Below are 24,804 nucleotides of genomic sequence, written 5' to 3'. Positions count from 1 at the left end.
AAAACCAACACTCTTCTTGAGCTATAATAATATTTCCTTTGGGTAATCAGTGGAATGTTGATTTTAAAAGCCTGAGGATCAGTGCTGACCTCACAATTTGATGCAGCCCTCGAGGACGTCGCTGGCAGGAGCAGTTCGCTGTGCTGGCAGGATTTGAGTTAACATAGAGCTTTGTGCTCAGAAGCACCATCCCAGTCTGGCCAGTAGATGGTGCACACAGAGCTGACAAAATGACAAAGTGTGAGCCCTTTGCAAGTCACAGGGATCTGCTGGGATCCTTCTGAAGGTTAGTTCAATGCGCAGCAAAACTCCCAAGTTTCAACCCTCTGCAGATGTCAGTATCCCTTAAACCTGTCTGCTACATTATGACGCTGTCTTGTGATAGCTTCTCAAAGCTGAATGCATCATAATTCTGTATGTTGTTCACACTTTCAGAGCTGCCGATCTCTTTCTATATCCATTATCTCTTTGCAGTATGACTGTGATTTGGATTCTGATTTTAGAACCTGGAATGCTACCATGGAGGTAACACCATGGTAATTTATAACCTGATTCTGAACTGCAGTGGCTTCTGAAAGCATGAAGCTGGATAATAGTGAGGATTCTGCTGCTGTTTCCTTTGTTTCCAATGGTTATTTTTGTTTGTTGGGTTGTTTCTCTTTTCTCAAACTCAACCAACAAGACAACTCTCCATTCTGATTCTTGGAAATAAATGCTTCAGACCATAGTTTTAGTAGAAAGGGGGCTACCCTGTAGATACAAGATAACTAAAGTTAATGCGTAGCTGGCTAAAATTTACATTCCTTTGCATGGCAGCAGAGGAAAATGGGGAAAACTTTCTCTGAACTGGTTTTTCAGATGACCAGGGTATATATTTGGGTTTTTCTTACATGGATCTTCATTTCAAGAAATTTAGAAGGTTCTAATCACACTATAGAGAAGGAAAAAAAAAGTCTTTTTTTATTCTGTATTTTTTTCTTCAGTGCATACTGAAAGTCATCCCACCAAGCTATATATTCAGGACATTTTTTTTCCTGGTGTGATCATAGACCTTTGAACCCGGTAATAACCTGATTAAATCTGCTTGCTACTTCCTCCTGCCATAAACTCTGTGTGTATTGCAGCTGAGAAGCACCAGGAAAGCCCTTGCTGGGAGCTGAGAGCAGGCATGCACATAGCTAAGGGAAGAACTGATTCTTACCTCGTCAGCAGCTTTGTGCTGCACGGCTTCACAGACGCTTGATGTGGGACTGCATCCTAGAGCTTGATGCTTCATTCAGGTGTGTAAGCAAGATCCCCAGTGCTGCATGCTGTCTGTGAGCTGGGAGAGATAAAAACTAACATAAAGTAAAATAATGTTCCCAGTTATGTATGGCTTAATTTGTTACAGTCCTGTCACAGACTGCAAATAATTCTGCTTTAGTTGCATTTGTTTCTCTTGGGAAGTTTTTGCTGATGATTGCATGCTTACCTGTTACCTACCTTAAATCTGACACCTACCAGTTTATGTGACCTAATGTTGTACTTTCTAGTATATAAAATTTCACAGCATCAGAAAGATTCTTTCTGGAAAGACCTGAGAAAAGGTAAAGTTGCAGCTGCTGCTGCATATTCTGTCCTGGGGATCATTAAGAGGCAAACGGAATTACTTTTAAAAATTATTTCAAAAGCAAATACTGAAGATGGAGCTCAATGTGCAGGACACTGCAACTATAAAATCTGTAAGGTGCCTTGCAGTTAAGGGTGAAAAAGCGCTGGAGCATCCTGCAGGCTTTCTGTTTGGAGAGAACAAATTACTAGTGTTCTTACTGATACCTTAGCTGCCTTTCTCTTAAAACGTGTGTGGAATAAATAGCAGAGAGGGTCTTCTCCCCATGCAGTACCCAAAATGGTTGCTCAGGCATTGGCTCTGTCATCACACACTGCCAGGGTGCCCAGCCCAGAGGCACAGCCCTCAGCAGCACAGGCCATTGGGTATGGCAAGAGGAGGATGTGGTGTGGGCTCTCTTCTCCTGTCCTATACCATCCATGGCCCTCTAGAGCACGTCTGGTTGATGATTTGGACTTTACCAGTATTTGCATCTAAATCTGCTTTGTTCTTAGGAAAAGCTTAGGGCAGATATTCAGTCTCAGCTGCACTTATGGATTGCTCTTCCACTTGGTCTAATGTGAGTCCAAGCCTGGTGTGGGGAGATAGGAGAGAAAGAACTAACCCCTGATGAAAGCAGAAGCACTGGGGAACAGGGATCAGTTATTGCTGTTAGCTGGGACAGATAGAACAAGGAGCAAACAGCTAGAGGCATGGTAGGAAATATAAGAGAACCTTGGGGAGAGCTGGACAGGCGCTCACCAAAGCACTGTGCACTGCTAAATTTGATAGCTGTTGTTTGGAAATAAACAGATGCACAACTGCTGCTGGGGAATATATTCAGAATGCTGCTGGATGTCCCTTTACAGCTCAGTCAGGGTAAACGTGAATAATCCTGATCTGAAAATACTGGTGTGTGAAACTGCAGATTCTTCATCCCACTTTCTTCTAGCCAGAGTTTAGGATGCAAATCTCATACAGCTGGGGGCATGGGGAACACCTCTGGCTAATCTGTGGTTTACTTCGTGATAGAAAGGGGCAGTTCTGAAATAAGCACAGCTGAATCATCCCACTGACCTACTACAGCAGCTGGTTTGGGCAAAGCACCCAGCCTGCACTGGGAACCCAAAATCCACATGTGGGATAGAGGAAGTGAGCGGCATTTAGCTCACTAGGAGTGAATGGCTCAATAAAGCAAAAGCCCAGAACCAGTAAATGACCAGTAAATGTAAATAAAGAGATACGTGCAAACAATTTTATTTTTTTTTTGCTTTGTTTCTTTTACTTTGTTCTGATTTGTTTTGTGTTTAGTCACAGACTCAGGAGATGAGATGCCTGATGGTCAATATACCAGTACCAAAAAAAAAAAAGATGATGTTCACGTGTCGTCTCCCAGAACCAGAGAGGTTAAGAGAAACCCTTCAGAGCCCAAACACCACTCCAAGGTTTTCTTTCTCAATCCAGAGACAGAGACAATCAATGGAAACTGAAAAAGGCTGGAGCTTCAGCCTTCCCAAAAGACAAGGACACCCACAACAGGCACACAGGGCTTAATCTAAGGTGCATAGTGCTGTGTCAGTTCTCATGTTTATTATTTTTATGATTGCATCCTAAAGCAATTGCTCTTTTGATCCGTGTTAGCTGCTGCTTGGGGAAAGAAAAATAAAGATCACATAGAAAATTAAAAAAAAAAAAAAAAATTGTGGCTGAAGGCCAAAACTTCACAAGAGAAGGCTGAGGCCTAATGTGTTTTGTTTAAGGTCTTTGTTTCTGATAGATGTTGTCTGGATTAGGGAGGATGACTGCACTTTGAACAAAGCCGGCTGGGGAAGTCAGTTAGTCAAGTATTAACCCTCTGAGGAGTAGACTGAACTGTGCATGAGAAACATTCTGAGAAAACATCAAAAGTAGTGTAGATCTCTTCTGAGAAGTACTGTGGCTTGTATTTATATAGGATAAGGTGGAGACAATTTGTTGTATACGTGACTGAATGCCTCAAGATGGGTAACTGTCCGGAACTCGTTTTCTCCCAGTAGCATACTTCAGCAGTCCCAAGGCTGAAACGAGCCTAATGTTCAGGAATTACTTCAGGGCATTAGCAGAAGTTAGGCATTAATGTGATATAATTCATAGAGGTGAGAAAAGATTATTGTGAGCCTGCTGGACGTGTTGTAATAATGCAAAGTAGGATTTCACTGGTGTAAACTGGGAGAGAAATATTGAACGCTATACTCTGCTTTAGAAAATGTTATTCTGAAAGTACTGTGATAAATATTCAGATACCTAATGTAAAAAAAAAAAAAAAAGAAAACTTAAAAAAAAAAATCCACCAAGGAAACAAGAAAAGAACCACCTTATTGGGGAAGTGACTGTATAGCATGTGCAGGTGTTGTGCAAACAGAGTAAAGGAAGAGTTACACACAGGCAGTAGAACAAAGTACAGTTTTATGCTTAACTTGTGGCCAGTCTTAGCTATAATTATAACATGAAAATGATGCTTTAAAAATGATTATGAAAATAAAAATCCTGCCTCAAATAAAAACAAAGATGGGGTCAGAAAAGAAATTCAGTAACAACTTCCACCATTTGCTTGACCTGTTGCGGATCTTTCCCTTCTTGATGCATTGGTTGCAGCACAGGATGTCAGCTCTTAGCAAGCAACTGCCAAAACAGAGGTAACAGAATGTGTAATTGTTTAAAACTAACTGCTCATGTGTGATGCTGAACTGATTTTTGTTTTGTTCCCCTGTAATTCAGGGTGTTGTCATTTTTAGGTATCAGACCTGAAATGGGAAAAGTCTTGTTGTTGCTAGACAAGCGGTTTAAAGCTGAGTTGCTTAACAATTATTTTAATATCAGAGATGTGTGTATTTTTGACTTGCTAATGCTGTAGGTTGTATTATAGGCTTAGCAGAAGTAGCCAGCAGGCAATATGGTGATCAGCAGCTTGCCTTCTGAGCTTGCCCATTATCTGGAACTCTAGTTGCGTTGCTGCAACTTGTCTGTGTGTGTACTGACAGCTATTACAAATGATGAAATGAAGTCATTATAAAGCGTGCCCTTTCCAGAATGCTTCTACAGTCTCCTGTCCCTACTAGGACTGATTTAAATTGTAGCTGGTTATGTAAAATGGACTCTTAAAGTATTGTTATTGGAAAGCATTAAGTTCAACCTTTTCAGAGTGATCAAGAATGAGATTCTTAATATGTTACAGTGAGCTTCAAGATCAAAGGGGAAATGCATGCATTTTGACAGGAATTAATGCACAGGGACCCAGCCCCAACTCCTGCTGGTAAAGTGCTGGTTGTGTGAGATGCCTTAGGCTGTGGGTCCTGCTGAAAAAACAAACAAACAAACCACCAAATCAGGTGGAATTTTGGACATGTGTAGGCATGCATTGCTTAGGCAGCTAAAATAGCAGTAACAAACGTGGCCAAATGACAGCAGAACAACAGTCCTCAACTCCAAGAATCAAATTGCAAAATCAGCGTTTTATTATTAGTGGAAAAACCCCTTTGCAGTAACAGTTTGAAGTACCTCATTCCATCACTGTTTAGGTGCTTCTAAGGACAGAGATACGTGTTTGCCAAAAATTTGTCTGTCGATTTAAATTCCAGAAATATTTTTTCCAAACTAAATTTGAAGAAATTTTGTTCTCAATTCAGAATAATAACAATAAAAGGAAGGAGCTAAAATATGGTGCCATCAAATGGATAAAGAAGCTGTACTTTCAGTTTGGTATTGGGTTAAAACATGAGATTACTATCCAAGACTCGTTGTATTACAGCACTGTTATGGTGTTATATTAAGGAATTAACAACCTTTCAAAATCTGGTATTGTTTATTAAAAAATGAGATGAAATCAACTTCAATTTAAAATGATCTCTAGCACTGTTCATGCTTTATTTTGTGTCCAATTATTATGTTTAAACATGTTTTCCTAGAGGAATAAAATACACTCTGACTTGGAGTCTCCACTAACTTTTGCTTCTGAAGTCAAGATTCTTGGCTTGCCTTTTGCTCGTTCCAACTTCACAGTGTCTGTCATGTTCTCTCTTGCAGTTCTCGTGGCCATAAAAGCAGAACGTGGAACTAAAGGTTAAAGATGAATGTTTGAGTTTAACCAATACAGCTACAGTTGCCTTAAGGACTTACTTCCGAAGGCAGTGGTTGGATCATTCTGATTCAGAGGTGGGATGAAAATTACGTTCAGTATTCATGCCTGAGTAAAAATTAAAATCGTTATACCTCTAGCACTTTGTCTTTCTGAAGACTTCAGATTGTCAGATCAATTGCTAAGTGCAAGAGGAACGTAGTCTAACTGTTGGACTTAATACAAATGAGTAAATGTTCAATGGGTCGCAATGAGAATTTAAGTCAGAAACTGCTCCATTAGTAACAGTACTCATTTGTGAGGAACAGAATGAAGAAGATCTAGACTCCTTTTTTGTGCTCTAATAAATATTTTCATGCTTTGAATAATAAGGTTCAACTCCTCTGAGAACTTGCTTTAGATTTATGGTTACTGAATTTACCTGGATTAGTAAGAGGTTTAGATTCCTCTTAAAAAAAGGGATTTCGTTTGAGTATGTCATAGCAAATATATCCAAATTGCCAATCTATTTGTTAAAAAGGAGACAACAGCATCTTCTCTCTCTTTCTGGGAACAGTCCATTGAGAAAGTTCAGCAAAAAAGTGAGGAACTTAGTAACACTGCACTGTCAGGACTTGCCCAAGTGTATCAGCAGCAAAAGGAAGGCTAGAGAAAGTGTGAGACTGCTGCTGAATGGGGTGCTGGTAGCAAAGGACAGAAAAGGCAGAGGAACTCAGTTTATTATTCCCCTTTATCCTCACTGGTAAGACTTGATTTTAGGAATTCCACACCCCTCAGACCAGTGGGAGCATCTGGAGCGATGAAGACTTTCTCTCAGTAGAGAATATAAGAGCATTTAAATGAATTTGGATGTGAACAAGTCCATGGGAAACAATGGGCTACATCTACATGTGCTGAGGACAGACAACATTGCATGGATACTCTCAAATATTTTTGAAAGGTCACAGTGATCAGAGGAGGTTCCTGAGGACGGGAAGAAAGTAAATGTCAGACTTAACATCAAGAAAAATGAGAATGTGAGCCCTTCCAGCCTGACCTTGAGTGTCTCTGGGGATGGCTTTCTGGGCAACCTGTGCCAGTGCCTCACCACCTTTATTGTAAAAAAACTTCTTTCTTATATCCAATTGAAATCTCCCCTCTAATAGTTTGAAATCATTTCTTCTTGTCCTATCTCAGGAGTCTGTCTCCTTCTTTCTTATGCCCTCCCCACCTCCTCAGATACTGAAAGGCCCCCCCCTCTTAATAATGAAAGCAATTCTGGAACCAATTTCAAAATATATTAAGGATCCAAAAAGGAGTGGGAGTTGTCAGTGTGGACATATTGAAGGGAAAATCATGCCTGACAGACCTGATAGCCGTCTGTGATGAAGCAATTAAATTGATGGTTGAGGAGAGAGACGTGGATGTTAATCATCTTGCTTTAGCAAGGCTTTCAGTGCTGTCATCATAGCATCTTCATTAACAAGATGATTACAGGACAAGTGGACAGTGAGGTGAACTGAAAACTGATTGAAATGCCAGGCACAAAAGATGATAATCAGAGGCACAAGGTCAATAGTGGGGCCAATGCCACTTAACATCTTCATTAATAGTCCTTGATGTTGGGCCAGAATGCATTCTCAGCAAGTCTGCAGACAATTGCAAACTGGAGGGCTGGTACATGGAAATGGCTGTGCTACCATTCAGAGGAATCTCAACAGACTGGACAAATCAAGAAGATGAATTTCCTAGAGTTTAACAAAGGGAAATGATAAATCCTCCACTTGGGAGTAATACCCCCACACACTGACAAATGCAAGTAAGTTCTGCCTAAGCTAGGGACCAAATAGTTGGGAAGTAACATTACAGAAGAGAACCTGGGAGTTCTGGAGAACACTGGCTTGAATATGAACTAGCAATGTGGCCCTATAACAAAGACAACCCAACAGTATCCTGAACTGCTGTAATGCAGTGTTGTCAGGTGGTTGAGGGGGGTGATCATTCACCCTATTCAGTACTGGAAAGATGCATCTGGAGTGCTGGATCCACCTCTACTCCACAGTACAAGAAAGATAGGGATTCAGCGGAACAAGTCCAGGAAAAAAGCACAAAGATGATTAAGGAAACTGAACATTTACTATATGAGTGGCTGAGAGAGCTGGCACTATTCATCCTAGTGAAGAGAAGGATCAGGGAGATCCTATTAATTCATCTAAATACCTAGAGTTGGGATGAGTGACGGAAGAAGCAGCTAAACTCTTCTCAGTGGCCTCCAGTGAAGGTACAAGCTGTATGTCAGTCTGTGCTGATTACATAAAGTCCTTTTTAAAAATAAAAAATTTCTTACTCTGGTCAGATGCTGGATTGGGCTGCTCAGAGAGGCAGTGCAATCTCTGTCCTTGGAGTTGCTGTAAATGTGACTGGACACAGCCACGGGCACCCTGCTCTGGCTGATCCTTGTCTCTAAGCAAGGGGTTGCACTAAATCTCCAGAGGTCTGGAGTTACCAAATGTTGTATAATTAGACTTCATAACTTAACATATGCTGTAAAGTCAAGAGTCTAGAAGCTCGTTAGTGGTTAGTACATGGGCAGAGCACTGCAGATCTGAGTCATAAGGGATCTATGCTGTTGTGCGTTATCTTCAGCTTCTGAATTCTCCCTCTCATATTCTGCATCAGGTACGTGAAACCAGCTCACCTGAACTACTGTGTAGTGATGAAAAGCTGATAGCAGTACTCTCATAGTCTCTCTCTGATTTACCCATGGTGTCAAGCACAAGTAGAAGTTCTCTAAACTCATTTGTACGCACTGTCCACCCACAAACTTTATCTTGTTGCAAGTGTTGAGTCACAGACAGGTAGTTCTTGTTCAAGTCGCAGCCTCATGCAAGCTGTGGGTAATAACAAAAGATATTTCAATCTCACTTTCAGTGATGATAAAGCTAAGGTACAAATAATTTCTTTACAGCAGAACACCCTCAGATCAGCAGAAAGAAGCAAACAACAAGTTCCATTTGGGAGTGCCTGCTGATCTGTTCTCCCAGCTGGAGCTGTCATCCTGCTCAAGAGATCTCTGGTGGACCATATCAACCAGATCGCTTTCGTCCACATGCTTGCTGACCTCGTCAAAAAGCACTTGAGAGGCCTGGAAGGTAAACAATAAGTTAAGAGATTATGTGTTGACGCTGCCCAAACAGGTCCTATTTATCCAGATGCACACTAAATCTAGCCCTTATTGCTGTTTCTGTAACTTTGTGTGGTTCAAAGTCCTGGTGGCCTTTAGCATCACTCACCTTGTCTCCCTCCTTTTTGCCCCCAGAACAATATTAGAAATTTGTGTCACGCTGCTGCTCTCTGTTCACAGAAAGCTCAAAGAGAAAGTTTACATGCTGCCATTAGTAGCTACTTACCTGCACTCCCCTAGGAAACTCAGGTGCCTAGCATAGTTCCTGGGGATTTCTACTCCTCATGTTTTAGGTTCCAGCTGTTCCCAATCAGCTCAGGTTCAGGCAGAGGCTCTGCTGACTCTCTCAGAAAGAAGGGTTCAAGTACAGGAATTACCTCCTTATTGCAGTGTGTACATGCATGTGCACGTCACGAGGTTTTCTCTATAAATGTTTTGGCCTCTCTTCTCTTTTACTCTGCAGATGCCTTTGGTCCACCAGACTCCAGTGGTCTTGGTCTTGATATATCTGGAAAAGATTTAATATTAGCTCTGATTTCTCTTACTATCTGCTGTTCATACTTTTATTGCTCTGTTACTGTGTTTTCCTTTTAATATATAGTTTGTGACTCTGGCATTTGGTTTTTCAGTTGGAGATGAATTCAACTTCTTGCTTCTGATAGCCTGTCTTGTGGTCACACTATCCTGTGTCTGCTTAGTTTTAGTGCTTCTCAAGATGTTAGCAGCTGTGCTGCATATCCTTACTATTTCAAGCTGCTCCTCTCTGTTTCCTTTTCACAAGTTTTGTCATGTCTGTGTCTCTGTTCTTTCTGAAGCTGGGTGTAGCCACTGTAATGCTTGGACTTTGTTAAACCTGGGGAATTCTGAATGTAAGCACCAGAACAGCAATCCCAACCATCAGTGGAGGATCTAGTGGAAGATCTTGCACACTAATGAGGACCAAATGAAAGACTCTTCAATGACTTCCTTGTCCAACTACTCTGTGAAATTACTTTTAATGGAGTCAATGATTGTTACCCAAAGTACAGTTTCTGCAGATTCAGCACTATGTACACTTAAAGCTAGCATTTCAGTCCATGCAGAGCCCGTGTCACCTGGGGGGCTTTTGCTACGTTCCTTTGATTTCAGTGATCACTAGTAAATTTCCCTACCTTATGCCAGCTAGAGTGACTCTTGTGTTTTCCATTGATTTTATGTCCTGGTACTGTGATGTCCAACTTGCCTGGTATGCGACTGCCTTCATCTAAAATTTCCTTCATTTTTTTTCTCTGTATTTTTATCATTTTTATTGTTGTAGGTGTTCTTTCTTTCCTCATTTCCTATTTAAAAGGCACTCTGTCCATTTTCCACTCACTATTTCTGTACTCTAGCCTCTTCTGCAGTCAACAAAAGCAGAATTTCTATGCCTTTGCTCACGGCAAACTGCTGCTTCGCCACGACGGCTGTTCTTCAATTTATAGCACAGTCATATTCTTCATGACTTTAAGTGCCAGTGGAGTAGCCCCCGGTAAGTCCATCCTTTCCACACAAGCTCTTTTAATCCCAGATGTGCTCCACATCAATCTGAAATGTTGCTCTTTTTACCATTCTCTCAGTGACATTATGAAAATTTCCTTCTTGCTAGTCACATACACAGAGCAGTGGGGATAGTTCTGTTGGGGAAGGTCTCATCCATGTTCTCCTCCAACAAGGTGAATTTGCCTCCAGAAAGGCATGAGAAAAGACAAACCACAACTTCCTTCCCCTTTTAGGGAACTGAGTCCCTTCCTCTTTTAGAGTACTGACCCACTTTGCATGGGTAAGGACAAAAAGAGCCCCATCAATCTTTCATTTAATTTCAAAAGCCCTTCTACCCAAACGAGTTTTTATTTCCTTATGAACGTTGCCCAAATTATAATTGATAAACATCCCACCAAACTTTTTTCTTTTTTTGCATTAAATTTATTGTGTTACGAAATATTATTTTAGTAGCCAGATCCCATAAGCATATTATGAAAAATGATCTTACATTACAACAGAAAACAGCTTTTGAGGAGATACTGAATGTATTAACTGTCAGTAGAGCTACAATACTGAGGCACAGTTTCCATTAAAAATCTACTTTGCAGTGTCAGAAACCTTTACTTAAAGTGCTGCAAAAATCTATCATTTGACGCTCACTTTAGGATCTTTAGCAGTCCTCCAAATGTTAAAGCACTGCTTTTATTATTTTGTTGTTCCAAGTGCACATAAAAATCCCAGCAGGAATCAGAGCCAAACCAAGGCAGGCAGAAGACGTTCCCCACCACAAAGAGAGAAGTCGCAGGAGAGTGGCTGTGTCCACATGCCCTTCTTTGTCCTGTTTCTCAATCCCGTTTCTAGTATTTCAGGAGGCCTTGTCTAATCTGAGTTTGAATATGCAGTAGGACAGAATTTGGCAGTCACTTTTGAGTAAAAAGAAGGCTCGTATTACAATGAAGGTTTGTAATTCCTTTTTATGAATTCTGGAAATTACCTACTGTGTTTCTGTGTACTGGGAGAAAGAACACTCTAAAATGTTGTATTAACATGAAGAATGTTGTTCTTTAAATGCTGAAACTTGAAGAGAGTAAGGATTCCTAACAATAACAGACCCTTCAAGCCCAACTAAGAACTCACAATCTTGGAACGCATGCTAGAGGTTCGTGTAGCTTGTTAAAGAAAGGTAAAGAATATATAAAAATTCAGATTGTGTGGTTTCATCATACCCTGATTGTAAAAATGACCCTTTCATAACTTGTTAGAAGGGTAGGATGCTGCAACAAGAAATCTAAAGAAACAGTAAAGAAATGCTGTTTTACTTTCTGTTCCCATTTTGATAAAAGCTAAATATTCATTAATATTTTAAAATTAAGATTTTAAAATAATTAAGACCGCAAAAGCCAGCAAATAGCCTAAGTGTCCACAAAGAAAAGACCATCCAGGTGGACTTAACACAACAAAAAAAATAACCAGAGTATTGCTTAAGCATTTTCTATGATCTCTCTGCACCCAGATCAGTTGCTGGATGCTTCATACATCCACTTTCAGTTTTACTGTTTGTTTTTCCATGGCCACATATGGAATTCACCAAGTCAAATGTTTTTTATGTGTCAAAAAAGAATCATTTGGCTTTTGGGCATACTTACGGTATTAGTTGAAGTTCTCCGAGTTTCTGTTTCATTAAAGTACCTTTACACATGCCCAGGGCTGGTATTTTAAAGGGCTAACAGGCTCTCCACTAAAACCAGAGACATGTTTTAATACCAAACTTATAAGCAGAATCTAGGTAGGAACAAAATATTTTCTCCTCCAGCAAATCTCTCAAGCCGTCATCTGTTTTGCTTTGTTGTGTTTCCTGTGAAGGCCTGGATATTGCAAGCACTGATGTTGCAAGGTGGAAAAAGTAATAAACAACCCTTGTTCCCTGTTTAGATGTCCCAGTTTCAGAGTCACTTCTGAGGGGACCGGAGGGGGCAAGAAATTACCATCTCCAATGCCACTTCCCATTCTTGGGAGATGCTGGAGGTAGCAAATCCTTTTCCAGCATTTCCTTTGTGCTCACTGCCACGTGGATGCTCTCAACCCAGCCAGAAAAACCAGATTATGAAGTGTTGATTGTAAAACAGGGAGGAAGTCTGCTCAGGCAAAGTACCTATTAAGTGTGGTGAGCAGAAGTGAGATTGAGGTGGAGATTTATGGATAGACAGGTGTTGATGCTTTCTGCAGGTAACGCTATTGTTAAAAACATATGGGTGCTATAAACATATGGGCATGAAAGCAAAGAAGATATCTGTTGATGAACAAGAAAGACTGCTAGAAATAAAAGGCTCTTAGTCATGATGTTGGCACCTCCAAAGGCTTTTTGATTGTAAAGGCAAAGTCTGCTTGGAAGCAGGAGGAAAGGCTGCTGTGCATTGGTGTCAACTGTTGTAGAGTCTCCCTGTACCTGAAGTTCTCTATATGTTACTCTCTAGGAATGCTTGAAATCTGCTCTGCTGTGTATGCTGCTCTGCAATGAGCTGTAGTTATGGATGGGGACGGGAAACATTTGCGGTTTGCAATACAGAAACTGTTCACCTGTTACGCTGTGAGTAACATTCAAATAGCAGTTGACATCAAATGCAGAAGCCTCATCCATAATGCCAGCATGAATCCTTTTAGAAATACTCTTCGACACTGCATTAATTTTGATAAGCTTTGTACAGATCGCTGTAGAAGATTTTTAAAGGTTATCATATGACACAAGCACAGATATTATTTCCTGTGCTATTTCCTCCTCCTATAGTGGTTTGTTGGCTGGCCTTGTTGGCTTTGTTGGTTTTGTTTTCATTTGCAGAGTAACCATCCCAGGTACAATCATCTATCTTGAGGAATTACTTTCTCATTCTCCTTTGCAAAATCTGGTGTAATTAAAACAGGAAAGACGTCTCTTCTATAGGTGAGAGACACGTTATTTAGGTGGGAGGGCAAGCGAGTTCAGCAGAGAGAAGGCTGTTTGAAATACTGCCTTTGAAAGCTGGCTTCCTTAGGAAGAGATGTGCAGGAGCCAGGCACTGTCAGTAGTGGGGGGGACAGGGAACAGTGTGGCATCAGATTGCACAGCATTTGATTAGACGAATCGCACAGAGTGCAAGCCCACCAACAGGTTAACAACCACAATTTACTTAGCTTTTAGCTGGTCATTTCCACAGAGCATTGTGCTGTAATTTTTTTTATCGTAGTAGATGGATAAAAAAGAAGCAAACAAAAAAGTATGTGTTTCTTTTTAATGTTCTTGATAGAAAATGTAGTAAAACTACTGTATATACAGTATATGGTTTTCAGTAACTTTGTTTTTGAACTTCTGTCATCAAAGCAGAGCCGCCTTAATTGTGCTTGTTCAGTAAAGCAGGTGTACAGATCTGAGTCTGTAAATCCTCACCTGTCTGCTGCTTGGCTGTGGAAGAAGGGAACTATGCATTTTGCTTTGTGTTCAGTAAGTATGCACTGCATGCTGTTAGTTCTGAAGCTAAACTCCTCTCCATTCTAAAACTGGGTTAGTCAATTATTACATCAAAAATAGCAAGCAGGCGGGAGGGTTCATGGGGATGCAGTGTTCACACCCAGTGTTTCTTGTTGTGTGTTGTGATGATCTAAGAAGTGGCACACCACCTCACCAACATGTTTCAGTTTCAATTGCTTGCTTTTATATCAGCGGGGAATTTCTGCCTCCTACTCTCTGCGTAGAGACACAAGCACTCTGCTCTTCCAGAAGACACTTTTGCATAGCAGAGCCTCAGTTTTGCTGCAGCTGTGGAACCTCTTTCTGCCTGAAACCAATTTTTAGAATAGCTCCTGCCCTTGCAGCCAGGTCTGGCTCTGCAGCTCCCAGCAGCACGGAGCACTTGCTTGCTTGCTTACAGATGCCTGGTTTTGTTCACCTCTTTTGGCTCAGTTCCTGGTCAGGCAACACCCTCACTACTGCCTTCCCTGGGTGGCCAGATTCCTGCATGATGGGCACATCTGAAACACATAAAGCAGGCTGCGTGCTGCCCTTCCCAACTCAATGAAGGCCTAATGTTTCTCTCCCTGAATGACTTCTCTAAGTCTAATCAAAATGGATGTTTCATAGCCAAAATGTTTTTTCCTTGCAACTTTGCAAGTGCTTTCTTGCACAGCTGGGGTTGCAGCCTTTCCAGGTCAGCAATGAATCACTGAATCTCAGGCTACAACCAGGCACAATTTTATTTCACATACTTTCTGTCGGCTCTCCTTCTTTCTCTTCCCCCTCTTCGTGCCAACTGGTCACCCTTCTCTTTGTGCTTTTATTTTTGGTTTCTGCAACTTCCTGTGCTCAGCATCATCATTTTCTCAGCAGCAGCTATTTCAGTTGCTCCCAACCCCATTTCCTCCCCCTTCCCTGGCACAACTGGATCAGCTCACTGCAATTTTAGCTTCCAGTGACTTGAAAATGCCAAGTCTTAGAAAGCACTGAAGCAAATGGGACCTGTGGGGATGGAGTATTGGCATGGCTTGTGGGCACAGCCTGTTGGTGCATCCTATGGGGATGGCTTGTGGGCACGCTGGGTGTTGGCACGTGCTGTGGGGACACTGGGCATGGCAAGTGCTGTCAGAAGGGCCCTGCAGCCCTCACAGCGCAACGCAGCCCACAGCCATGCTGCTGCAAGGACTAAAGGGTGGCATATGCAAACTGTGATGTAACCCACTTTCTGTTCTTTTACTTCAACGTCTGCTATTACTGGTGCTCCTTTTCTTCTATCGCTTCTTAAAAACTTTTAACTCTAATTGCCATATTAATGAGCCCAGTTTTGTCAATTTTTTACTCTTTGTCCTCTTGGAATTTTCACTTAATTTCCTTAAGATTTTAGATTTTAGTTACTTTTTCATCACTTTTCTTGGATTCTGTTGGAGTAATTAAGTCAGCTTTTCATTTTTTGTTATTTATTTTCCTCAATTTTGCAAGGCTTTTTTTCTCACTCTACTTTTCCTTTCCCTCTTTTTTTTTTTTTTTTTTAACTCATTCCCTTCTATTTCCCCCTCTCCTTATTTTTTTCTCTCGTCTCCCCAAGCCGCTTCCCTTGCCCTCTGCCCAGTTCCCGCAGCGCCAGCCCCGCTCCGTCCCGCACGGCCGCGCCCCGCACCGCCCCAAACTCGGGGAGGCAGTTCTCCTGACAACAGGTGACGCGCGGCGGGGCGGACCAATCGCAAGGCGGCCGGCGGCGGGGCGACGCTCCGCCACTTCCAAGCCCGCTGTGCGCGTCCCTCCGCGGGACCATGGGGCGGCCAGTGGGACGCTGCGTAGTCGCTTGCTGCTTCGCCTGGCTGCTCGCCTGCTGCGCTGCCCGCCGGGACGACGCGGGTAAGGCTGGAGCCCACTGGGCGAGGAGGCGCCGCGGTGCCATTTTCCCGGTGCCGGGCGGGACGGTGACAGCGGCCGCTGCCGGGCTCGTCCCGTGGGGTTCCGGGCTCAGAGCGGGTCGGAGGGCGTCGAGCAAGGGTTTGGGCGGCTGGTAGCGGAGTGATGCAGGAACGTCGTGGCAGAGTGTCAGCGCGTTTTTAGCTCTGAGTTTTGCACGCACAGGCGGGAGGAAGAGATACCCAGACTTCCCGAAAGCGGCTAGGAGCGTTGACCCGCGGCAGGCGGTTGGTGGGCAGCGCTGGCGCTGCGCGGGGGCACCGCGACCCGGGACGGTCCGCGTCGGAGCGCTGCGCGCAGCGAGTTGCTGTGCAGGGAGGTCTGGAGGGAACAGAAGCTTCTGTGGGGAAATTTTAAAGGGAAGTGGTTTTCTTCTGGATGTAAGAATGAAAATTTGATGGGAAGAAGTGAAAGAAAAGCGGGGAGAAGGAAAATCCGAGGGGAGGCGCGGGGCACGGTAGAAGTGGAGCGGAGAATGAAAAGCGAAAGGGAGGGAGCGTGTTGGGGAAGCACAGGGTAGAAAGGGCCCGCAGCGCTGGTTGGCTGAAGCCGGGAGTTAATGGGGAGGGTGGGTTAAAAAAGCGTGAGCCTCCGGCCCAGGCGCCTCGGGACTCCGCTGTGCGCTCGGCCGGCCCGGTTCCGCAGGCTGCTTGGCACTGCTACGGTGGAAAATTCCCGGTGTACTGGGAAGTAGTGGTAAAATTCACTGAATAACAGCGCTGAGTATTTTCCTTGCCATTCAGCCAAGCCTATTATTAAGTCATATTTAAAAAAAAAAAAAAACGCAGCAGGAATGCGATTGTCGGTGAATGACTATGAGGGACGAAGCGCTACTCAGCAGATTCCTCCCTTAAATGCCCGAGTAACAGCCGTGCGGGCTCGGGACGGCACAGCTCCGGCTGCCGGCTCTGTGCTGCGGGGCCGTCCTGTGGCGGCTGGGGAATGCTCGGAGACCAGCCTGTCTGTAACAGTTGCTAGCATTGCTTGCTAAGTGCACGTTGTTGTTAGATGTGCTCTGGGCTCTGTCGAAACAGGGATTGATCCAATCTGTACGTGTTAAAATTAGAGTCATTTTCATTGACAGAATCAGGCTTGGAAAACAGCCTTACTTTGTCCCTTCATTTTGTATAGATTTCTGAAGAGATTTATTTTTTTTCCTGAGGTAAAGAATACTCACTAAGGACAGGAAAATCTGCTTACTGGGAAGCTGCAGCTTATATAAGAAACAGTGCAATGTAAAGACAGCTGTTGTATTTTCTAGTAGCACACCTCAGAATGTGATTCAGTTTTTTTCAAAGAACCTCCTCTGAAAGTGATACTGAGTCATAACCATCCGTGGCCATTCACTTGTTCTTACACAGGCAGCAATGCGTTTACCATTAGGCACGACACGCTCAACAAGTGCATACAAGTTAAGAACTCACGGATTGTGATAGATGACTGCAGAGAGACGAGTGAAGGTCTGTGGAAATGGGTATCCCAGAATCGCCTTTTCCACCTGGGCGCCAAGCAGTGCTTGGGACTCGATATATTCACCAAATTACCGTCCCGCCTGAGAATGGTGGATTGCAACTCAGACCTTCGGCTGTGGTGGCGGTGTGCTGATGGCTCTGTGGTTGGTGCATCTCAGTACAAGGTGACCGTCAAGAGTGCCTATGTAACAGCCAGCATAAACGCGTCCGACCAATGGAGAAGCAACAACTCCTCTGGTGATATATGCCAGTATCCGTACCATGGTGAGCTCATGCAGGGCTTTGGGTCGGGGCTCCAGTTTGAGTTATTTTTCCTCCTACTCATAAATTCTGTGAGCCTTATTCCTTAGTGCTTTGTGCAAACGACCTGGATTTCAACAAGGTTTGAATGTATTTGTCTCTAACTTAGCAGAAAGAGGGAAGCACGTTTCTGATACGTTACGCAGCACACAGAAGAAAAAAGTACGGAAAAATATTTTCTCTTGTTTCTTTCAGTTCTGGCATTGCTGTATATTATCTGTAATGACAAGTTACTGTGTTTTAAAGCCACAAGTGTGATTTGCATGCTTTTGAATTAACTGTGTCAGTACAGGCAATTAATTCTACTTGGTATCTTTTGTATCTTATTCTCTACCTTTTTACCTTCTAGAGGTTTATACCAAAGATGGGAACTCCTATGGGAAGCCCTGTGAGTTCCCCTTTCTGTACAACACGACGTGGCATCATGACTGCATTCGGGATGGGACACACACGGGCGGGAAATGGTGCGCCACGTCTGAAGATTATACTCGTGATGGAAAATGGGGAATCTGCTTACAGCCAGGTATGCAGGGTTTTTAAATAGCCATCCTAAAAACATTCTGTGACTTCATGTACGTACAGTTCCGCCTCAGTGCAACAACATCACTATTAAGCTGGATAAAAACAGGTCAATTTTCTATCGCAGCATTGACAGAGCAATCAGCACACATTTACTCTGCAATATATGTGATTTCAGTGTAAAAATCCATAGAGTGTTTTTTTGGTTTGAAATATTTATGGTGTTTCAGTATACTTGTAGTTAGAAGTACATTCTGCTTCCTTTGCACAGAGGATGGTTGTCGTGATATCTGGGAACACAATGCAGGCTCTCAACATTGCTACCAGTTCAATACCCAGTCTGCTCTTTCTTGGAAGGAAGCTTATATTTCATGTCAGAGGCAAGGTGGAGACTTACTTAGCATCCAAGATGTGTCGGAATTAAAGTACATACAAGGTAGATGTAATTATTTGCATATTTTTATCAGGTAATATTGACAAATAACATCAGTGAAGACAGCATTTTAATTTCTGCCTTTAAAATTCTTGGTTACAACTTATTCACCATTGAATGCTGTGTTGTATAATCTGTGTACTAAAGTGAGATTAGCAACTCACTTTGCAAGTGTTGTTTGTTTTTAGTTTATCTGTGCGGTTTCATTGGTCAGCTGTTCTTCATATACTGAGTAACATCCCCAAAATCTCAGATATGAGCCAGAGTGGCAGTTACTGGGGTGTGTGCACATCCATTGCACCAGTGTGTTAGTACTGCGCTGGAATGATTTTAGGAGACATCTTTGCTGATGTTCAGGGTTGGCCTGGAAGGGCTATCAGTGCGCTTGTGATGTAAAATCACATGTCAAATACCTAGAGGCACTTTCAGATGATGTTTTTATTTTAAAGGAGAACAATAAAAGATGAATATTTTATTCAAATTGTTTTCTTTGAAAAAAATTAATAACCATATAAAAATATATATGCAGCTAAGGATGACATCGCTGAGATCTTCTGGATTGGCTTAAATCAGCTGGATGTTTCTAGAGGCTGGCAGTGGTCAGATCACAAACCTTTGAACTTTGTCAACTGGCATCAAGGTAATGATGTTTCTGGTGGTACTGAAAATATTTAGAACAGAAACCAGCATTTTATTTATCTCTTCTCTTTTCTGTTTTTCACTCTTATCTTCTTCAGTGGACTTAAACAAAACTGTCATTGCTCCATTTCTCTTAAAATTTCAGAACGTCCTTTCCTCCTAGAGAGCACAAATCTTTCTGCACTCCTGCTATAATTTATGAAAAATTAGGATAAGCCTCTAAAAAGATAAAGCTTATGTAGTATCTTTGAGATCTGTTTCAGTTAGGGCAGCTATAGACTCCTTTGCTACTAAAATTTCTCCTCTCATTGGCAGAATAACATTGGCTTCCCTCAAGGAATAACATTATTGATGTTTGTGTAAGAACCCATGTCACTCAGAAGTCTAACGTGTTTTTAGACTTAAAGATTGCTTAAATTTGTTGTAAGGTGAAGATGAAAGAAGTGTAAAATTTTTGAGAACCTTTTCTAATTACTCCCAAGTTCCTTGGGAGAATCGATGAGAGACTTGGTGGGAATTTTCAGCATATCCTAGTAATATTCTCATGAGTATGATGTGGATATTGATACGTGAGACTCCTTGAGGTGTAACAGTCAGGAACACAAAAATTGAGACCTTGGCCCGGTCTCTGTACCCTCCCATGAAGAATTAAGGTCTTTCCCGCATGAGACTGAACAAAATCAATGCAAGGAAATGGGGCCCAGGTCAGATTTGCATTATGCTTCGTAGAAAGTCAAAGGCCCTGTTGGAAGGGATCTTGAAGGGAAGCTGAGGACTGCAAAATGTTTAATTTGGGGCCTTGTCTGTTAAGGTAAGGGTTATATTGAGAAATTGCAGAGCTATGTTTGGAGTTGGTCTGGAAAGGGGCTGCCAAAGGAAACTGAGGGCTGCAGAAAGAATTCTCCCTTGAGATATTTCTAGTCTGGGAAAGTTCTCGGCCAAGGGTTTGTTGTATTGTAAATAGAACATTCTTCCTGGTTGTATGGTTGAACACTGGCATAGAAGCCCAATACCTCGATTCTGTAAGTTTCTTACAAAAAAAAAAAAAAAAAAAAAAAAAATTATCTGGACCTGTGGAGAAGAGGTGCCTTCATTCAAAGCAAAAAATGTTCTTCAAATAGGATGCTTTAATATGCAAAGCATATTACTGTACTGAAAAGCAAAAGAAAAAAAGATGCAGTCACTGCTTGGCTGTTTGATAACTTGTGCTCTTCTGTTTCTCTTTCTTTCTGTCTATAGATATGCAGGATTTGTCCCCTCTGGATGGGACTAGCTGTGTGGCAATGAATGCTGCCTCTGGTCAGTGGCAGAGTTACCACTGTGGGAACCCACTTCCATATGTTTGCAAGAAGTCATTCAAGGAGGTTTCAAACCTCACAGGTAGGACAGCTTTTGTGTTTGTTTTTGTATGCTAATGTGAGGGCAGTGCTCACTTACACAATTGTTTTCTTCTTCCCCAAACCTTCTGAAGCATCTCTGCCAAAACTCTTCGCAGCAGCTTTGGGTCTTTTAGCAGACCAGAATCAGACTCTGTCTTCAGTGTCAAGATGACACCACAAACAGCTTTCATTCTACACAGCTTTCTCACTCATACACAGAGCATTTCCCAGCACAGTGCCGCCCTTTGCACCATGGCTTTTTTCAGACATCCGTGGCTTGTGCCTTCTCTCCCATGCAGCTGAAAGTCTGGAAAGGACAAACCTTTCAGTTGCTGCTTTAAACCCATTTCTCTCACTGTTGGTGTTTATGAACATAAAATGGGACTTACCTGGGGCTTGGATCAAGCTGTTTAATTCAAGTAGAAGTCATTAAATGGCCTTGCTATATTTTGAAACCAAGCCCAGCTGTGGAAATCAAGAGTGCAAGAGCCGCTGACTTGCCCAGTGTGTAATCTTTATTGGATCTGTTACTTTTATCTTGTAAGAGCACATAGTAACACAATGGGAAAAACAGAAGAGTTCTCTCCCCTGCACATACACACCCACGATTTTGTTTTGGAACAGAAGAGCTTTTAGCATATAACTTTTTCAGCATGCATAAAAACAGTTTGAATTCTCAAATAGCTTAATTTGCAGAAGAAAATACTTGAAACTAAGCAGACGTTTCTATGTGAGTTACTCAGAATTGATCTTTTGCATGGTACAGCTGTGCATATATATATGCCCTAGAAAAGTGCAAATCCCTGCCAGAACAAAACAACTTTTTGTTGAAGCTGCTGTCCTGCAGTGAAGTAACTTTTTTTTGCTTTTAATTGCTTTTGAAATCTTGCTTACAGTTACTTCTAAACCTTTTGCTTACAGCAAGCGAAGTATGAGTTATCTTTTTACTTTTACTCCCACTAACTACTTTCTCCTTTTGCCCACCTTATGGCCCCAGCATGCTACTAATCCCCATAATGCTGTTCAGTCAAGCTTATTTGCTTAACTAAATTGTGAGCCTTTCTTAAAATGTTAGCTGGGAGAAGATGTGTTGTTTATCTGGGAATGTATTCTGATAGCTGCCTTGTGTCTGCTTTCAAGGTACTGCTAAATTTTAAACATAAAGAAAATACCAACACAGTACTCTGATCAGTGTTAAATAAAAGCCTCTAATTCAGTTTCACTTCGCTTTTAGAGTTTTGGAGACACTTGGATACTCGCTGTGATGTGGGTTGGCTTCCCCACAGTGGTTTTTGCTACATGCTGATACACAACCAGGCATCTTGGAGTACAGCAGATCAGTTGTGCAAAACAAATAAAAGTAACCTCATCAGCATACACTCATTGGCAGATGTGGAACTCATTGTTACAAAGCTTCATAATGGTGAGCTGGGGAAGTCAAGTACCAAGTGCTGTGCACCCTAAATTACAAACTGCTTTCTGTGATCCAGAGTATGACTGTGAGAATCTCTAGCTCTAAATGAAAGCGTTAATGCTGTGCCTGTACCCAGACTGGTGCTGAGTGTCACTGCTCAGCCCAGTCCCTGTCTATTTGTTCTTGTTTTAGTTCTATTTTATTCATGTCTTTACTTAATTAATCAAGGAATCCTTAGAGTTGTAAGGGATCTTTAAAGACCATCTATCCCAACTCCCTTGCAGTGAACAGGAACACTTAACAGCTACATCAGGTTGCCCAGGGCCTGAACCAGCCTCACCTTCAAAGTCTCCATGGCTGGAGCATTCACCACCTCTCTGGCTACCTGTGCCAGTGGACTAGCCTACTTCTTTTTGGCTCATTTATAATGTCTAACACCTGTTCACTTTTCTCATTCAGACAGAATCACAGATAGTTGGACTGGATTTTTGACAGCTGGGTCACTGAACTGATAAACATGATCTGTACTTTGTGGTCTTATGTTTTTGTCTGTGTTCTAAAATAGATTTTGGTTGAGCTTCTTTTCTTGCATGTTCATTGTTTTTTTTTGTTTGTTTGTTGCCTTTTCTGTAAAAGGTACTCTCACGTTCATGAATACAGCTTAAAAATTAAATAATTCGGGTTTGTCTCAAATTCCATTTCTTATTGTAATAAAAGTGTAAATGCATCAGTATTTCAAGTAGAATATGAATTTAGTAAAATTAGATTTTTATCAGTCCTTTCAAATCAGTTTGAATGCTATTCTGAAACCCCCGTGTTGTCCCCGTTTGAAATGACAGATGCTAAAGAAGAAGTGTGGATGGGTCTCAGGAACGAAGACGTACCGACCTTGTTCAAATGGTCAGATCACACAGATGTGGTTTTTACATACTGGGATCAGAATGAACCAAATGTTCCTTTTAATGCCACTCCTAACTGTGTGTCTTATTCAGGCAAGGTAAGCATGTGATGACTTTTTTTTTTTTAATCTTCCCCTTACCTCCCCTTCATCCCCACCATAAGTTGACACTGATATATGTGAAGTACAAGGGAGATAAGTAAGAATGTTTATATTTGACACCACCCTGACCTGTTCCCTCTTCAGATGTGATCCAGTATTCTTCTATGTGCACAATTCAGCTTTCTCTCTTCTCTTCAAAACTTGCACCTACAAGTATAATCCAGGGCCTCTCACTCACACTGTTCTTGGTACTGCAAGTAACCAAAGCATTCTGGCTTTCCCATGTCTGAAAACTCTGCCCCTTCACTGTGGAAAGACTGGAGAATTTTAAATGCTCTTTTTCCTTTCCTTTGAACAGCTGGGGCAGTGGAGAGTCAAATCCTGTGAAGAAAACTTGAAATATGTATGTAAGAAAAAAGGAGAGATTTTAAATGAAACAAAATCAGACAAAAATTGCTCACTGGATGAGGTAATGGGGAGTCTGTACATATTTTACCTTCACTTCAAAAGCTTGCAGGAAATTACATATTTTCTCTTCTTAGTGTTTTTGTAATGTTTCTAAAATAAAACCTGTTGTACATCTTGACTGAAAAATGGTCATTGCCAATCTGTTTAGGGGCAAAACTATTGAGGTTGGGTGCAGGAAGTGTATTTTATTTGTTGGGGAAAAAAAATCTAGGTGTTTTATCGCTATGCCCTTTGTTTTGTAGTTTCTGCTCTAAATAAACTTTCTAAAATTTAGGATAAGCAATTTTCAGCATAAGGGTATGCAGAGAAAGCAGAAATGTAATCTTTCTCTTTTATCTACATTTTACTTGACTCATCTTAGTTCTTTGGCTCCAGTAAGGTTGGTTCTTTATTTTCTTAAGCGTAACATATTACAGTGTAAATAAGTCCTGAAGTCTTCTCTGTTTTAAACAATCTTGAGATGGCATTACGAGCAACCTCAGAGTTTTTTTGTTTTGTAGAGTGTATTGCCTGAAACAGAAAATGTGTTTTCCCCTTATCTTTCTGTACATCCTGGAGACATTCATACTCTGTCTTTTCAGAGGCTGCCAGTTACAGCTTTCTGTGCTGGTCTGATGGTGGTGCATTGGTAGGGTAGCAAAGAGCACTTTAATATTCCTTGGAATTTCAGTGTAATTATGGGGAAAATATTTGAATAAGACGTAATTTTTGTAAATTCAAATGTTTTCAGCAGAAAAGATTTTTTTAAATAAAGGAGCGCTAATAACGCCCTTGTATCTTTGCTCTGTTTGAATCCTGGCGTTGGTGGAGCAGCATCAAAACTCCTATTGTTTTGAACAGGACGAGGCTGTCTCCCTTGTGTTCCTCTCTCTAAATACACGTAGCAGTCAGAAGACACTGCAGAGTCGAGTTAGAACAGTGCTGTATTCTATTTCTGTGGTTACATTATTTCTTAGGACTGTAAATCTGAGAGTTGATAATACTGGACCCTGTGTGTGATGCACTGTGTTTCTTTTTATATATGGTGTGCCAGCTTGTAGGCACCAACCAGTGTTAGTGATTTCTGTTCTCCTGCAGATCATGCCTAAATGAAGCTGTTATGTGTAAACATGTGCTTTGTTCTGTAACCAGGGTTGGGAGATGCATGGAAACTACTGCTACAAGATTTTGGAAACAGAAGTTTCATTTGGAGCACTGTGCAACCTTACAGTTACAAACAGGTAAAGCAAATCTCTGTCATTTATGTGTGTGTTTTATAGTAGGATCTGGGAGATAGTCATGAAACCTCTGTCTGCTAGGAATTAGTTACAAACAAAAAAATAAAGTGCTACCACAGAGAACTGACAAACTGTTCTCCAAGATGTGACAATGGCAAACCTACAGTGTGAAGCCTTCTTAG

At 41.8% G+C, this 24,804-nt stretch overlaps 1 protein-coding gene across 3 annotated transcripts in view; it reads left to right on the top strand.

The window, feature by feature from the left end:
- The first annotated feature begins 31 nt into the window (after positions 1 to 31).
- The window catches only part of LY75 (lymphocyte antigen 75), a 56,329-nt gene continuing 31,556 nt past the window's right edge, over positions 32 to 24,804 (top strand). Inside the window, exons 1-12 of one of the 3 annotated variants that reach the window (XM_048953481.1) lie at positions 32 to 1,280; positions 5,651 to 5,779; positions 8,650 to 13,840; positions 17,143 to 17,517; positions 17,903 to 18,076; positions 18,344 to 18,514; positions 19,035 to 19,145; positions 20,384 to 20,524; positions 21,758 to 21,946; positions 22,777 to 22,934; positions 23,296 to 23,406; positions 24,537 to 24,625. In XM_048953481.1, the coding sequence (XP_048809438.1) occupies positions 17,340 to 17,517; positions 17,903 to 18,076; positions 18,344 to 18,514; positions 19,035 to 19,145; positions 20,384 to 20,524; positions 21,758 to 21,946; positions 22,777 to 22,934; positions 23,296 to 23,406; positions 24,537 to 24,625 (1,322 nt within the window). In that variant the 5' untranslated portion in view covers positions 32 to 1,280; positions 5,651 to 5,779; positions 8,650 to 13,840; positions 17,143 to 17,339. Of the gene's footprint in view, positions 1,281 to 5,650; positions 5,780 to 8,649; positions 13,841 to 15,465; positions 15,725 to 17,142; positions 17,518 to 17,902; positions 18,077 to 18,343; positions 18,515 to 19,034; positions 19,146 to 20,383; positions 20,525 to 21,757; positions 21,947 to 22,776; positions 22,935 to 23,295; positions 23,407 to 24,536; positions 24,626 to 24,804 lie in introns of those variants that run through there. The other 2 variants (XM_048953480.1, XM_048953479.1) reach the window with 2 other exon arrangements.

This window comes from Lagopus muta, chromosome 8 (assembly GCF_023343835.1).
Source record: "Lagopus muta isolate bLagMut1 chromosome 8, bLagMut1 primary, whole genome shotgun sequence".
Taxonomy (NCBI): domain Eukaryota; kingdom Metazoa; phylum Chordata; class Aves; order Galliformes; family Phasianidae; genus Lagopus; species Lagopus muta.
The sequence above is the reverse complement of the archived record's forward strand: the minus strand, read 5'-3'. Positions and strand labels throughout refer to the sequence as shown.